At 40.8% G+C, this 17,251-nt stretch overlaps 1 protein-coding gene, 1 non-coding gene and 1 pseudogene across 5 annotated transcripts in view; 1 reads left to right on the top strand and 2 right to left on the bottom strand.

Moving 5' to 3' along the window:
- USP13 (ubiquitin specific peptidase 13) overlaps window positions 1-17,251 on the top strand; it is a 116,730-nt gene that overhangs the window by 22,213 nt on the left and 77,266 nt on the right. For all 4 annotated transcript variants that reach the window (XM_032407145.1, XM_032407146.1, XM_032407143.1 and 1 more), the window contains exons 2-3: window positions 7,739-7,864; window positions 14,501-14,561. In XM_032407145.1, the coding sequence (XP_032263036.1) occupies window positions 7,739-7,864; window positions 14,501-14,561 (187 nt within the window). The remainder of the gene's footprint in view (window positions 1-7,738; window positions 7,865-14,500; window positions 14,562-17,251) is intronic.
- Window positions 2,744-2,919, bottom strand: LOC116634202. Its single transcript, XR_004299904.1, has one exon. It is a non-coding gene; the product is annotated as a small nucleolar RNA SNORA81 (small nucleolar RNA).
- On the bottom strand, window positions 4,138-6,010 carry LOC116634039 (annotated as a pseudogene).

Here is a 17,251-nt window from a genome sequence, read left to right as displayed (position 1 = left end):
AGTAAGTTCACAGCTGGCTGGAGCCGGGACTAGTCACGTGCAGTGGGGTCACATGTCTTTCCTTAACGAACAGAAACAAAACGAAACACAACACCAAACAATCTGGTCCTTCGTGATAGTACTCTGACAAACACTTCTTTGGACCCAGCACAAAGGTAATGGGAGGTAAGGCTGTGAGCCCCAAGGTGAAGAACTTAAATATAAAACCGTTGATGACATTCCAGCTTCATTTCAGGTCTTGGTCAATGAACAGACTTCCCTTCCTCTCTTCTTTTCCTCCTTGTCATCGGCATGTGTTTTTTTCATGAACATTATTTTTCTGTGCATACTGTATACAATTCTATACTATGTCCTATATACACGACATACAATTCGTAATATTACTCAGCCATCAAAAAGAATGAAATCTTGCCATTTGCAATGACATGGATGGAAGTAGAGGGTATTACGCTAAGCGAAATAAGTGAATCAGAGAAATACAATTATCATATGATCTCACTCATATGTGGAATTTAAGAGAGGATCATAGGGGAAGAGAGGAAAAAAATATAACAAGATGAAATCAGAGAGGGAGACAAACCATAAGAGACACTGAACTCTAGGAAACAAACTGAGGGTTGCTGGAGGGGAGGTGGGTGGGGGGAAGGGGTAACTGGGTGATGGACATTAAGGTGGGCATGTGATGTAATGAGCACTGGACGAATCACTAAATTCTATCCCTGAAACTAATACTACACTATATGTGAACTAACTTGAATTAAAAAAAATCTTGAAAAAAGAAAAATAACATTGTAATATTTTGTTGTGTTTATATGCCACAAGTTCTTAGCTCCTCTGTTTGGGAGCTCTTTTTCCTATTATAAATAGTGCATCTGTGAATATTTTTGTGCAAATTAGGGTTTTTTTTTTCCTTTTTCTTTTGGGTTCCTGCAGTCTGTACCCAAAGGAGAAATACTGTGTCAAAGGGTCATAGTTGTATTGATCTCTAGAAAGATGGAACCGATTTATATTGTGAGAGTACATATACAGGTTTTCTCTTTGGCTTCAGGCTTTGTAATTTTAATATTTTTTGCTAGTTTAGTAGGCATATACTTGCCTTGAGATTGTTTTAATGTGCTTATTACTTCAGGAGGTAGTGAGAATGTGATGATTTGATTTTAATATTTTCTCACAATTAAAACTAAACGATCTTAAAAGAAAAACTTACCAAGTTGAAACTGAATGCTGACATCTTGTAATTTTATCAATTTTTACATAATTTGGATATAAACTTTTCTTCATTGTACTTTACATCTTTCCTCATTCTGTTGTGATTGGTTTTCTATTTGTTTCATTTTTTTTTGTAGTGTAAAACTTGTTCATTAGTGTTTACATTTTTATACTCAACTACACCATCTCTCTATCCTATATTTTCTTGGCCAGAAATTATTTTCCCCTTAATAAGTGGGATAAATATGCTCTTCTGCTCTATTCTGGTTTTTTAAATGCTTATCTCTTGGAGCTCTCTGGACCTTATTCCATGTTTGGTATAAGACGTAGATCGAGGTTAATTTTATTGTATACTGTTGTCTCACTGTCCCATTAACTTTTTTTTCTTTTTTAAAGATTTTTATTTATTTATCTGACGAAGAGAGAGAGAGCACAAGTGGGGGGAGTGGCAGGCAGAGGGAGAGGGAGAAGTAGGCTCCTCTCAGAGTAGGGGGAGCCCGATGTGGGACTCAATCCCAGGACCCCGGGATCATGACCTGACCTGAGCCAAAGGCAGTCGCTTAACCAACTAAGCCACCAGGCGCCCTGTCCCATTAACTTTAATCAGTGATTTTCCCGCATTTTGTGTTTTGACATATATTAAGCAGTTACCATAGAATGAGTATATTTTTGGAATCCTCATGCATGCTAAAATTTATTTTAAAAATTACTGCAATATATCTGAATTTCATTTATAACCTGTTTTAATTTAATAAACCACTCTACCAGGGCGCCTGGGTGGCTCAGTTGTTAAGCGTCTGCCTTCGGCTCAGGTCATGATCCCAGGGTCCTGGGATCGAGCCCTGCATCGGGCTCCCTGCTCGGTGGGGAGCCCGCCTCTCCTTCTCCCACTCCCCCTGCTTGTGTTCCCTCTTTCGCTGTGTCTCTCTCTGTCAAATAAATAAATAAATAAAATCTTAAAAAAAAATAATAAAGCACTCTACCATCATCACTTGAGAAAAGCATTATTTTGTATTCTGCCCTCTTATTCTTCAAGTTGTATTTCACTGTCAATTGGTAGTTTTCTAATCTGCATGATTTCTTTCTTTAAACATTTTTTATTTTTTATTTATTTATTTTTTTTTAAGATTATTTATTTATTTATTTGAGAGAGAGAGAATGAGAGACAGAGAGCACGAGAGGGAAGAGGGCAGAGGGAGAAGCAGACCCCCTGCTGAGCAGGGAGCCCGATGTGGGACTCGATCCCGGGACTCCAGGATCATGACCTGAGCCGAAGGCAGTCGCTTAACCAACTGAGCCACCCAGGCGCCCAACATTTTTTATTTTTTTAGAGAGGGAGAGAGAAAGTGAAGTGAGGGTGGCGGAAGGGCAGAGGGAGGAGAGAGAATCTCAAGCCAGACTTTGAACTGAGCTCAGAGCTCTACATGGGGGCTCGATCTCACAACCCTGAGATCATGACCCAAGCTGAATCAAGAGTTGGATGCTCAACCAACTGAGCCACCCAGGTGCCCCCTATTTTTATTTTTCTCTAAAGACATAGTGCATCACACCTTAAGACAAAGGACACTGGACATTGAGAGACTCACCCAGTCTTTACACTCTGGGGCAGTTCCTTTTCTTCTTGAATGTACTTTGCCTAGCATCATTACAAAACCCAAGACGTGATCTTAGTTTCTGCAATTTTAGCACAGTGCTTATGCAAAAGAAGGTCCTGCCCGATTTCAAGGCTGCACTTTCGGCCACAGGAAGGCAACTGCTTTACGGTATTTTCCAGGGCAGTAATCTTAGTGGGGGTGCAGCTGGTTAATGAGAGCATGAGGTTGAGGGTTGGAAAACTAAGAGTCAGCTCATCTCTGACCCCAGGCTATCAGCCAAAGGAATTGGGAGAGAAAGACTTGTCAGCATAGGCTTATCATTAGCGAAAGAAGGTGTTCAGAGCACATGGCATGGAGTACTGCCTTTGAACGTGAAAAGAGTCTTACAGGATCACTACGTAGACATTAATACAGCAAGAGGGAAGAAAGCATGGATCATTAGACTGAAGTGTTTGTTCTATATGGGGTAGCTTTTAAAGAGATTTGGATCTCACTGTGTCCTGAAGTTTTAGTACTGGTGGCAAGTGCTGTGGGTAGCACCCCCGTCTCAGAGCTGCTGGTGGAGGGGCACACAGGGCTTCAGAAGCCAGCCGTGTGTGGGGTGGACGAGACCCGAGGATGTCTGTCATAGAATCTTCCCTATGTGGGGCCATTTGCCTCTGAGTGCTAAAGCATTTTCCTCTCTGATTATGGACTTTGTGACAGTATCAGGTGACCCCGGAAATTGAGAATGAATGTTTGGGGTATATTAGATTTTTTATCAAATTCCCTAGTAAGTCAAAAACTCTTGGCAATGAGATTAGCAAAGACTTTATGACTATTTTAGAGATTACTTTGTAAACTCTTGCATTATATAGCTATTCTGTGTTTTTCTCCAGAAAAATGCTGTACTTGAACATGTTTCTTCTTCCACTTGCTAATTTCTTGGTTCTCCCACTAGTTGGTTAATATGTTTTTCTGATAGATTAGTATTTGTTGCCCCCAGCCAGTGTGGATGTCAGACTCACTGTTTTCTTCCTTCTGCTTATTTCCCCCAATTATAAAATAATTGAGATAATAGGAGATACACGTGGCACACGGAACTGTAGCTCTTAATAAATAATTGCTATTGTTTATGTAATGCTTTACAGCACGAAATGTATCTCACCCCTTTTTAACTTTTTTTTTTTTTTTTAAAGACACATCTGTTCAGTGTCATGATCAGACTATTACATTTAGCAATCAACAGCATGGGTGCAAAAAAAAAAAAAATCTACATTAAAACCCTTTGTTGGAATGCTTTACACTTTCCACAGAACAGAAACTAAAATAGCCTGTTATACAATTAGTCACAAATACAGTCCTTGAGTTTTTTGCCCATACACATGAGTATTGTCTAAAACATGTCTTCTTTGTAGCAGCGAGGCCCTGCCACCACTGTGCTTGGCCGAGTTCACAAATCTGTTGTAACCTGTAGCTTCCCTGTCACTTCTCTGGATCTCCTCTCCTGCTAAGCCTTGTTTCCTGGCAGTAATTAAAACCTCCTGCCACTGCCGTAGCTACTGCCGCTGCCGGAACCACCATAGCCACCTTGGTTTCGTGGTTTGGCAAAGTATTGGCCTCCACCACCATGGGGGCCAGAGCTTCTGCCTCCAAAATTTCCTCCTTTCAGGGATCCAAAATTTGAGGATTGATTGTTGTAATTGCCAAAATCATTATAGCTTCCGCCACCTCCAGAGTTGCTTCCATCATTACCAAATCCGTTACAGCCATCCCCACTGCCACCATATCCACCACTGCCTAGACTGCCACCAAAGCCACCTCGACCACTGAAGTTCCCTCCACTACCAAAGTTGTCATTCCCACCAAAACCACCTCCATGACCACCACCAAAGTTTCCAGAACCACTTCGACCTCTTTGGCTGGATGAAGCACTAGCCATCTCTTGCTTAGATAGGGCTCTCCTTACTTCACAGTTGTGGCCATTCACAGTATGGTATTTTTGAATGACGGTCTTGCCTACAGAGTCATGGTCATCAAATGTTACAAAAGCGAAACCTCTCTTTTTGCCACTGCCTCAGTCAGTCATCTCGATCACTTCAATTTTCCCATACTGTTCAAAATAATCTCTTAGATGATGTTCTTCAGTGTCTTCTTTAATGCCACCAACAAAAATCTTTTTCACAGTTAAGTGGGCACCAGGTCTTTGAGAATCTTCTCTTGAGACAGCCCTCTTTGGTTCCACAACTCTTCCATCCACCTTGTGTGGCCTTGCGTTCATGGCTACATCCACCTCCTCCACAGTGGCTTACGTGACAAACCCAACGCTCCTGGAGCTCTTGGTGTTTGGATCTCTCATTACCACACAGTCCGTAAGCGTTCCCCATTGCTCAGAATGGCTCCTCAGACTCCTCGGTTGTTTGAAAGCTCAGACCTCTGCTGAAGAGCTTCCGCAGCTGTTCAGCTTTGGGAGACTCTGACTTAGACATGACGGCGGTGGGAGGGGAGACTTTAACGATGCGTCCACGGGCAGAAAAGCTCACCCCCTTTGAACTTAACGAAACCCTGTGAGGTGGGAATTATTGCTGGCCATGCTTATGAAAGAAAATACTGAAGCTTAGAGACTGAATGACAACCTTTAGGCCACAGAGCTAATTAGTGACAGTTCAGGACCCTGGTTACAAATCTCATATTTTCCCTGGTATATCTTCTGGTTTGAATTCTTTTGATTGAATTACATTTTATTGGAAGAGAATGGAAATGTTATTTTTTAAAATCACAGTATGTGGTGCTCAATTTAATGGGCCTAATGAATAACTCACCATTATAATGATGCAAGTTTTGTAAGGGTTATGACTATGCAAAAAACATGTCTTTTTAAAACTTTTGAAAGGATTTAATCTGTTGATCAAGTGAATATAGTACATTGCCTTTAGTTGAAAAACTTTTCTAGTTTTATTCAAATGATCTCATTCAAAGAGAAAATGTTATCCAGAAGCACAAACTAAATAACTCTGAGTTTTCTGAATGCTATTTTATAGTCAAATTTAAAAATTTCATTTGGAAGATGTTTGTTGCCAGAGTATAAAATTGAAATTGATTTTTCCTATAAGCCTGTATTCCATGACCTTGCTAAATTCATTTATGAGTTTTACTAGTTAGTAGTTTGTAGATTTTTAAGGATTTTCCATATAGACTATAATGTTATGAGCAAATCGAGACCATTTTACTTCTTTATTTGTGATTTTTTTTTTAAAGATTTTACTTATTTGACAGAGAGAGACAGCGAGAGAGGGAACACAAGCAGGGGGAGTGGGAGAGGGAGAAGCAGACTTCCCGCTGAGCCCGATGCGGGGCTCGATCCCAGGACCCTGGGATCATGACCTGAGCCGAAGGCAGACGCTTAACGACTGAGCCACCCAGGCGCCCCTTTATTTGTGATCTTTATGCCTTTTTCCTTTTCTTGCCTTATGCAATATATTTGCTACGATAATAGACACATATCTGAACTAATGCTGCTATAATATCCTCATTGTGATAAGACTCATTTATGTCTGGCTTATAAACCAAAGATACAGTGTTGGAGAATTTTATTAGAAATTAAAAATATATACAATCTTGAGTTATTGGAACTTAAAAATTATTTTTCATGTTTGTAGTGAACATCAGTGTCTGTTTTGATGTTGAATTTGTGCTCCACTAAAATGTAAGGAATTTTGATAGGCGCTTGTTGGCAATTCTGATAGATTTTTTTTTAAATTATTTTTAAAAATTATTTGGTGAGGTGACACTGACAAGAGCTTAATAAAAATCCACTTTCATTGAGGAAAGGATGGCTAATTTTATGGATTTTATTTATTTATTTATTTATTTATTTATTTATTTATTTAAGGGGGAGAAGGGGAGGGAGGGACAGAGGTGGAGAATCTCAAGTAGACTCTGAGCTGAGCCTGGAGTCCAGTGTGGGGCTTGATCTCACGACCCAGAGATTATGACCTGAGTCGAAACCAAGAATCAGATGCTCAGCCGACTGAGCCACCCAGATGCCCCAAGGATGGCTAATTTTATAGGTAAATTGAGAGAAAGAGGAGAGATGAAATTGGGATAGAAACTCAAGCATTCAAAATGTGAACAATATCCTTGACTGTTCACTGTGTCAGTATGTCAGTAATTAAATAATATTTGAAATGTGGCATAGAAAGAGAAATAACTTTAATTTAACTGACACTTTCAAGCCATGTGAACTTGGACAAGTGACTTATCCTTAGTTCTTTTTTTAAACTGTAAAATGGAAATAATAATAAGCAGCTTGTGGTATTGTCAGGCTTAGAAATAGTATATGAGAAGCACCTGGCACATATCAGGGATGCAAAAATAAGTAGCTAGGATTATGATAGGACTCCATCCTTTATTATTTACTCATTAAGTTATTATTGATTTATTAAACTGTCCTAATTTATTAATGGGTACCATCACATATCATGTGTCACCGAAGGAAGGGATGAATATTTTTGAGTCGAAGAACCCTGTCCTGCTAAAAGAGTATATAACTTTCTGTTCCTGGAGACTTGCACTGATCAGTGAAGAGTGATTGATAAACCATTGCAGTGGTGGGAGTTGGATCACTGGCCAAGCTTCTTCTTTCCCTTATTGTCCTTTACCCCAGTTTGGAGAGTCAGACAAGCAGGTGGATTTCCCAGGGCCTCTGAGGCTCTCGCAACTGGGAAATTGTGGGCAGCTCTCCGGGAGCACCTGGAAGCAGGGGTTGGGGTGGGAGCTGCTGCCGTGCGTGGCTGTGGAGCCCTGGAGGGTCATCGCAGGGGACTACGATGACCAGGTGGCCTTTTGCTGGGCCTTGTCTTCCTCGTTCGCCCTCCTTCCCTTCCCCTTTTTTGTATTTAAATGACTTGGCGAGGTATGCCCGGCTAATTTTGTCATCTGTCTCTTTCTCCTAGAATTCTGAAGGTGGACTCTATGTATGCATGAATACATTTTTGGCCTTTGGAAGGGAACATGTTGAAAGACATTTTCGAAAAACTGGACAGAGTGTATACATGCACCTGAAAAGACACGTGCGAGAGGTGAGACACACGCTGGGAGAACTGGCCTTGAGATCTTTCCGGTAACGTTGTTGTGCTGTGCGTTATCACCTGGAGGGTTTACTCTGCCCACGTGACTTCTGATGCCCTTTGATGATGGGAAACAGAAACATGACTGTTGGCAGAAATTCATAGATTTCCCCAAACCCTACCTTACCCAGTTTAATTTTTCTCTTCCTCTGAATTTCTCATTAGTGTTAATAAGACATGAGTCGATTGAAGGAAAAAAATTAAGTCAAAAATACAGACAAGTACACAGAATAATGTCAGAAATCCACAAATCAGAAATAAAAAAATGTTTGGATGTTTTTGCTTCAGACTTTTTTTTTTTTTTTGAGCAAGAGAAAGAGCTTTCCTGAAAGCTCAAGTCCCTTTTGTTTCCCTCCTCAGTAGTAACCATGGCTGCGATTTTGTTCTCATTCCTATGTATGTCATTATATTTCATTTATGTATGGATAGTTATGAACAATATATAGAAGGACTTTATGTGTTTTTAAGATGTAGATAAATACTATCATACTGTTACCTATAATTCTTTGTAGAGCTTTCCCTTTTCACATTGTTCTTGAACTCTATTCGTGTTGCAATGCATCTGAATATACTTAATTTATTTTATGATTTATTATTCCCTCTTAAGAGTACCTTGTCATTTATTATCCTGCTGTCCTATAGATGAACATTTAGATTGTTCCCATTTTTTTTTTTCTTTTTCGCTTCTACAAATGAGGCAACCATTAAATATCTGGAAATGGTAATGTTGTGTGTGGGTGTGCTTATCTTCATTTTGGTGAGGTGTTGCCAAATCCTTCCCCAGTGTGGTTGCACCAATTTATACTCCTATCTGCACTGATTATCAATTCCTGTTTTCCCACACCCTCACCAACACTTGGTCAGACTTTTGATTTTTGCCAATCTAATGGTTGCAAAGTGGCATCTAAATGATTGGCATTTCCTTCTGGGAGGGTTGGACATCTTTATATATGTCTATCAGCCATCCTGGTTTTCTCCTCTCTAGTTTTCCTTTTTTCTTATGGTCTGTGGCTTGACTTTTTGCTTCATTTATGAATTACTGTGTATAGAAGTTTTGAATTTGATGTTAGATTTATTAAACTTTTTTCTTATGAATTGTGCCTTTTGTATCTTATCTAAGAAATTGTTTCCCAACTCAAGGTTATAACCATATTTCTTTTAATACTTTTGTTTTTGAAGTGCATGTGTGTTTGCATGAGCATATGTGTGACATTTTTGGACTTTAATCAGTCTATAGTTTATTGTTGTATTTGTGTGAAGTATGGGAATCTGTTTTTTATTTTCCTCACTGGTAACCAGTTGTCCTGCTCTTACAAGAGTAGTGCAGTCTTTTTCAATGATTTATAATACCATCTTTTTTTTAATATTTTGACTGGCCATTTGTACCTGGGTCTGTTTTGGGGCTCTCGGTTCTTTTCTGTTGATCTTATTTTTCTGTCTCTGCATTATTGCAGCAAGCCTTGATATCTGGTAGTGCAAGCACTTTTTCCAGAACTTCCCTGGGTTTAGACATTTATTTTTCTATGTAGATTTTAGAATCAGTTCATCTAGTTTAAAAAATCCTGTTGAGATTTTGAGCACGATCACAGTGAATTTAGAGATTAATCTATAATCCACAGCATCGGGTAAACTCCATTGAGGGCAAGGATTTTTGTCTGTTTTGTTCAGTTCTGTGTCTTCAGCACTTAACAGTCCCAGCACATAGTAGGTGCTTCATAAATATTTATTGAATGAGTATTCAAAATGACATACTCTCTGTTTATTCAGTTCTCTTTTGTCTCCTTAAATACTATTTTGTAATTTTCAATAAAAGAGCTTGTATTTTGTGAGATTTTTTTAGGTACTCTGTAATTTTTGTAACTGTTGTTACTGCTAATTTTTACTTCATGTATTTTAATTGGTTATTGATGATATTTGGGGATGTTATAATATTCAAATATTGACTTTTATGCTTAGCAATACTATTCAGCTTTCACTTCAGTCCTAATAGTTTGTAGACTGTGTTGGAACTTCTAAAGAGTCGATGCTGATTTGAAGTTCATCTGATCGTTCATCCTAGCCTACCTAATATGTTCTCTGTTTAAGTTCCAGACACAGGAGAGATCCCCAAATTGGACAGTGGGCAGAGTAGGAGGAAGAGGAGGAAGAAAGGCCAGGAGGTCAGATAAGCCATCAACTCAATGATTAGCTTTAAAATAATCTAATGTTCACCTGATAGTACGTGATTTATATTCACTGCTCTTGTTATGTGGGACCTAGCAATTCTGATGAGGTATGCTTTGTCCCGGACATATGTCTTAGGATAAAATGATGAAGGTTTAGGAAACCGGGGGGGTGGAAATGAAACCTAGGCCCTGAGGCTTGAGATAACTTGTTCCAAAGCTTGTGGTAGAATTGCAGAATGCTGGCAGTCTTGTGCGGTTAGCTCTGCCTCTTAACTTTTCAGTTAAATATTTCACTCTCTGACCACAACCTTCTCTCAGTTTAGCTCTCATTTATTCTGATTTCACTCTGTTGTTTTCCCTCCTTACAGTTTGCAAGCCCATGACTTGTCCAGGTGACCACTTCCCCTGTTTGTTGAGACGGCTTCTCAGGGCTTAAAATGTTCTCTTACCACCAGTGCCCTCAAGGGGCTCTTAGGCCCTTGTCTTGCCTCCTTAACTGTCCCCAGAGCTCTGGCTAGTCATGCTGTCAGTGTCGTCCTGGCTTCCAGGAGCACACTGCGAGCAATCCTGCCCCACCATGGTCTGGGGCCCTGTCAGACTCCTGGCCTCCCCCTTCTGCTGGGCCCACTCACTGCCCAGCAAACCTGGCCTGCAGCTTCTCCCACTCCAGACTCTGGGTGCCGTCCTCAGGGCGCTACCAGGGAGGCCTCCCTCATCATCCTCAGAAAACGATTTGACTTGTACTTCCCTGAGAAACAGGGACCCTGGACAGGAACTTCCTGAGCTGCTTGCCTTGGGTTCCCACAACCCAGCAGAAAGCTATGTTCTCTGTCCTCACAGCTCTGTTTCCTCCTCGGAAACTTGCTTCTTCCTTAACTCCCTTTTCTTCAACATCTCGCTCTTCTGGCTTTTTCCTTCCACTTTAAAAAAGAACACATCACAAAACTGTCCCTGTAATTTGTGTCCTCCTTTGGCCAACCCATCCCTCAAGTAAAGTGTCTTTAAAAGCTTTCCTGTTCTCATCATCTCTAGCATCCCTCGCTGGAAGTTCAGCATTGCTGTTGGGTCGATCTTCCTGCTAATCCACTAAAACTGCCAGGGCTGCGGTGACCGCTGCATTGTCTTGCTTGGTGGATATGTTTCAGCCCTGATTTTGCTTGGCTTTTTGAGTATTTGAACTTGCTTCCCTCTTGGAACTGCTCCTCTCATGCTTTCGTTGGCACCATTCTTTCCTGGCTTCCTCCTGTTTTTTTAGGCTGCCTTTTCTGACTTTGTCTCACTAGCATCTCTTCATTCATTTATTCCTTAAATATCCACACTTCCCAGGTTGCCTTTTGACCATCTTTCTCTGAAAGCTACTCTTCCTCATCAGTGTTGTCCATTTCTTTGTTTAACCACTGTCTCTGAACCGATGACTTCCTAATCAGTGTCTCTCCAGAGCCAAAGATCTGACCCTCTGACTCTGATGTGACTTTTCCTACTTGAACACCTCATAGGTACTTCGAGCTCAGTGTGCCCAGACTCAGTGAATAATCCTCTTTCTCAGAGTTGTCCTTCATCTTGAATTCTAGAGACCTAGAAATCTTTTGGATACTTCTTTCATTCCATGGCTGGTTGGTGACCCAAGTCTGGTTATCTGCACCTCCCAAATGGCTCTGAAGTCCATCCTGCCCTCTCCATAGTAATCTTTCCTTCAAACTTGCCTCCTTGCATCCCAACCAGTGTGCATGCTGCCCCCAGAGTGATCTTTTCAGATGCATGTATCTGTGCATCTGTGGGACTCTGAAGCTTAAATCTCTGGTATCTCCCTTTGTTGCAGGTTGAAGTCCAAATTTTTTTTTTCTTTTTTTGCATGTGATTGCAAGGCCTTCCATAATCTGGACCCTTCTAGCCTTTCTGACTCTACTTTTACTCCACTAACTTTGTGCTTTAGATATATCAAACCACTTCTTCATGAAATACACTATGATTTCATACCTTTGTACATGCTGTTTGTCTTTTCTCTCTGGGATGTCTCATTCCTCTCATACTTGTATTCCCTGTGGTCAGCATATCCATCTGTCTATCCATCATCTGTCTATCCATCCATCATCCATCCATCCATCCATTTATCTACCTGTTCCTTCCTTCCTTCCTTCCTTCCTGCCTTCCTTCCTTCCTTCATCCATTAATCATCCATCCATTCATACATTCATCCATCATCCATCCATTCATCATCCATCGATCCATCCATCTGTCCATCCATTCATCTGTTTATTCATCCATCTATCCATCCATCATCCATCCATCCATTGAACAAATATTTGCTGAGCAGTTGCTAAATGCCAGACCTGCTGCTCTTCTTACCTGCCCACAATCTCCACCTCCAGAACTATCATTTCCTTCTTATGATCCTACCTTTTTCACATATCTCTTTTTTTTTTTAAAGATTTTATTTATTTATTTGAGAGAGAGAATGAGAGACAAAGAGCATGAGAGGGAGAAGCAGACTCCCTGCAGAGCAAGGAGCCCAATGCGGGACTCGATCCCGGGACTCCAGGATCATGACCTGAGCTGAAGGCAGTCGCTTAACCAACTGAGCCACCCAGGCGCCCTTTTTCACATATCTCTTAATACTCACCAGAATCTATTGAGCTATTTGTTTGCATATATCCTCCCCTACTTTGCTGGTGGGCTGCTCAAGGGATGGACCATGTCTTCATTTACTTTGCAGCCTCAGTGCCATCACAGAGCCTGACCCATGGGCACAGTCATGTTTGCAGACCAAGGAGTTCCCGTTTCTCAAACCCTGTTGATTTCTAGTGGAGACTGAGGCAGGCACAGAGGCGATGGTCTTTGGAAGGAAAACCTAGTGGGTTTTTTGTTTTTGTTTTTCCTGAAGGGAAGCAAATCTCCAAGTCTAAGGTGTGAATGGCAGAATCAGGGAGAGCCTCGTAGTCTAACAGGTCTTCATGCAGCCCCTCTCCTTCTTTCTCCCTCCACCATCCTGCAGGAATGGAGGAGACAGTGAGGTTGGAACAATTAAAAGCATGCCATAAACTTCGGTAGAGAGATTTCAAGTGACCTCCAGGACTGCTAAATGTGCCTTTGGTACAGGTTTTATTTCATCCCTTTTTTGAGACAGGCACGTGGTGGGGAGAGGAACAGCGGCTCGGAGACCTTGGAGGAGAGGGATTCCAAGAGAGAGGACAAGAATTTGGCATGAGTATTTGGAGAGACAGGTTTTGAGCTAAAGTGTTCAATCATTTTCACATGCTTAAGATGTAAACTATAAACTTATAGTAGAAGCTGTAAAAACTTAATGTGAGAATCAGCCTTCAATGCCAAATAATAAAGTGTGGCAAAGGAGACTTAAGACTGGTAAGGGAACAAACTAAAGCAGCAGCAAGGCCTCGATGCTGCCACAACATGTGGCTACTTGGGAAGATGCTGGGCTTTGACCCTCATGCCATGGTGTGCTGGAAATGTGCTCTTTTCTAATCACCGAGAGGACAAACAGTGTAGAAATACGATTTGGGCCATTTGAAACAAAAAAAAAAATTTAAATTTTATTTATTTGAGAGAGCGAGCGAGCACAAACAGGGGGAGCAGCAGAGGGAGAGGGAGAAGCAGACCCCACTGAGCAGGGAGCCCGATGCGGGGCTCCATCCCAGGACCCTGAGATCATGACCTGAGCTGAAGGCAGACGCTTAACTGACTGAGCCACCCAGGTGCCCGAAACAAAAATTTTTATAATCCTATTTGAGGGTAAAATTTTGTGTGTGTCGGAAGGGTAACGAATTATTTCTTTAGCTTAACCACTTGATGGGCATTTATTTCATTGCTGCCACGGACTTCTACCAGAGGTAGAAAATCCACGAAGCCTCAGATGGCAACTAGCCATTAGTTGGTGCTCCAGAAATGTTCAGGGAGGTTAGACTGAGATTTAATATGACCAGAATATCAGCGACTGCTTATCAGTATTTATTTACTCTTTCAACAGTGATTGTTGTGCATGCCCAGGACCAAGCACAGGGACCCAGTGGGTAGCAGGGGGATAAGGGAATAAGAGCCTTCTCTCCAGGAGTCACCATCATCTCTCCAGAGTAGTTCCAGCATTAGGCATGGACTCCAGCCTCTTGGGAGTATGTGCCGATTCGAAGTTGAAATGTCTAGTTCACCTTGATCCCTGGTTCCTTTCCCTTTCCAGAAGTGCTGTCTTGATAACTTGGTGAAAATAATCAGGTAGAACAATAGCGTTGCCCTTCACCTACCTCCATTGACCTGGTCAAGTTCTGGTTTATCCTGGAATCTCTAGTCCAGGTTGAGAATTTCATCTTGGCCTTTTGTAAAATCCGAGAACCTGTGAGATGTATTCTCCCCACTCTTTCCCCATTGTCTATTCTATAGGCTGCATTTTAACAATCTCTTGTTTTCTTTTCAGAAGGTAAGAGGGGCATCTGGTGGAGCTTTACCAAAACGGAGGAATTCCAAGATTTTTTTAGGTAATGTAAATAGTTATCAATAGTGTGCCCAGATTTTCTGTGTGTGTGTATGTGCACGTGCTTATTTGATTTGGAATAATAGGTTATTTATTGCTCTACAATTTAATGATAAGAGGAACCCATTTAACTTGTGATTATCTGCCTCCGCTCTGTGTTTACCTAGTGGCGAAGGATGCTTCTAGCACTCTTAGAGTTGGGTTTAGTGTTCTGAAGCAGTTATACTTACAGTGACTGGAGAGTAATTATGATACTGCTTCTGCTCTCCTTTTTCACTGCCTTGAAAGTAGAGACATTATTTCTTTTTTTAATATTAGCTCAGCTGCAGATTTTATTCAGATTTCACCATTTTTTCCCACTAATGTCTTTTTTTTTTTTTTTTAGGATCCCATGTTGTATTTAGTTGTCATTTTTTTTAATCCTCTCTAATCTTTGATAGTTCCTCAGTTTTTTTTTTTTTTTGTCTTTAATAATCATGACACTTTTCAAGAGTACTGGCTAGTTATTCTGTAGAATGTTCCTCAGTTCAGGTTCGTCTGGTGTTTCCTCCAAAATCTGAGGTAATGCATTTTTGGCAAGAACACCACAGAGGCAATGTGGCCTCCTCAGTGCATGATACGGGGGGGCCTGTGATGCTGAGATGTCTTCATGTTGGTGCTGTAACCTTGATCCCTTGGTGAGGTGGTGTTGGCTGGGTTTCTCCACTGTGAAGATACAGTGTAATTAATGAATACTTTGGGAGTAATACTTGGAGACTATGCTAATATCTTGTTTCTCCTCAAAGCTTTGCACACTAATTGTATCATCTGCCTGTGGATCTTGCCTGTAGCAGTGATTACTGCGGTGTGTGCCTAGCAGTGATTTTCTTCTCCCTCATTCAGAAAAGCCAAATGAGTACCAGTTTCTCTATCATGTCATCATGCTCATTTTTCATATTAAACTTCTGAAATGCTTTTGCCAGGAGAAAAAGGGACTTGATAATTTTTGACCAAGCAAGTTTATATCCCTAAATGCCTAGGATTATGGTTTGAAAGAAACTTCAAAATCATTTGCATGTTATGATTTCATTTTGGTAAAAAAAAATCTATACACATGTGTATGTGTGTGTATGTATGTGTTTACATGTATGTATACATGTGTGGGTATGTACACACATGTATACATGTATAACTGAGAGTCCAGAAGAGTCTGGCAAAATATATTCCAGATTGTTAATATTGTAGCTCTTTCCTAGTGGTGGGATTGAGGTGATTTTTATTTTCTTCTTTTTGCTTATCTGGTTTAAATTTTTTCTATAACAAACATGTGTTACTGTTGTAATGAAAAGACACATTAATTATTTGAAAAGTTAAGCCATTGGAAACAGTCATGGAGCTGAGTGTCCTTCCTGCTTTGAGTCTCCATTATTCTACACTGGACTTGTGCTTGTTGTTTTCTGTCCTGGTTTTCAGTCGTGGTTTTCTTTATGAGGCTTATCTACAGTTGGTTTTTCTACCCTGGCCAATCTTTCCCACCTCTCTGTGGTCTTTGAACCACAACCCAAATCAACCAACCAAACCCAAACCAGCTCAGAATGGGCCTCAAAGCTGAAATGATTGGGTGCAATCTGATGCTTTGGTTATTAGCCTTGGGCTCCCTTCTATGAATAGAGATGATGTGACTTCTGAATTAAATGGCATCAACATGGCATTTTCAAAGGTGGAAATAATTAAACATTTTGAATTACTGGTGTTATTTTTCATTTTTCTCTTTGGCTGAATGGAGAAGTCAGCTGGCCTCCTGTCCTTTAACCTTTGTGTCTTTTGCTTAAAGACCTTGCAGTTTGATTTCTCTAGTGATCACTTTGGTGGTAGAGGATATAGTAAAGTAACTATTTTAAGAATTAATCCAAAAGTAAACACTGAGGTTTTGTGCTTCACACTGTGTGGACCCCTTCCATTGCTTCTTGGGAATGCTAACCTACTGTTCCATTTCTGCCGTCTATTTCTATAGGCTGCCGTCTGTGTTCACTCAACATTCCATATCTTAGAAAACCACAGAACATACCTAAAAGTTACAGTCCAGCAAATATATTCTGTTTGGACTCCACCAGTTTTTTAAAAAATTTAAATGTAAACACCATTGGTACTTTGGGGCTTGCCTCAGGCCCTGTTCCTCTCTATTGTTTGTTACCCAGATACGTCACACATTGATGTTGGCTGCTTCATCCCAGTAAGAATTTGGTTTTGCAAGTCCAGATTTACAGTTCCCTCGATATGATGCTTCATGTCCCCTAGGAGCAGTCACTTTTCTCTTATTACACTGATCACAGCTGTTTTCACGCTGATGTGGACTGTACATTCAAGTGAAGTACCATATTAGGCTTAGATCTGGCTTATGCAACAGAAAAGTTAAAATATTGGTGACTTTAAATAAGGTAGATGTTTATTTGTCTCTCATGTAGAGGATATCGGGAAGCAGCAAGTCCAGGCTGATGTGATGGCCTCATGTTCATCAGGATCTAGACTCTTCCCCTCCATCTAGACTGCTTCACCTTCCATCCTGCCGTGTGATTCTAACTTCATGGTCACTACATGGTACAAGATGGCTTCTGGAACTCCCACCATTACATCGCCATCCCAGAAAGAGCGAAGAGGAAGGGGGGAAGGACAAAAAAAATATCTAGTCTCCCTGTGGAGTCATCAGCTTCCTTT

The sequence above is a fragment of the Phoca vitulina genome, unplaced genomic scaffold, assembly GCF_004348235.1.
Source record: "Phoca vitulina isolate PV1807 unplaced genomic scaffold, GSC_HSeal_1.0 scaffold8, whole genome shotgun sequence".
Taxonomy (NCBI): domain Eukaryota; kingdom Metazoa; phylum Chordata; class Mammalia; order Carnivora; family Phocidae; genus Phoca; species Phoca vitulina.
This window is presented reverse-complemented; position numbering and strand designations above follow the sequence as displayed.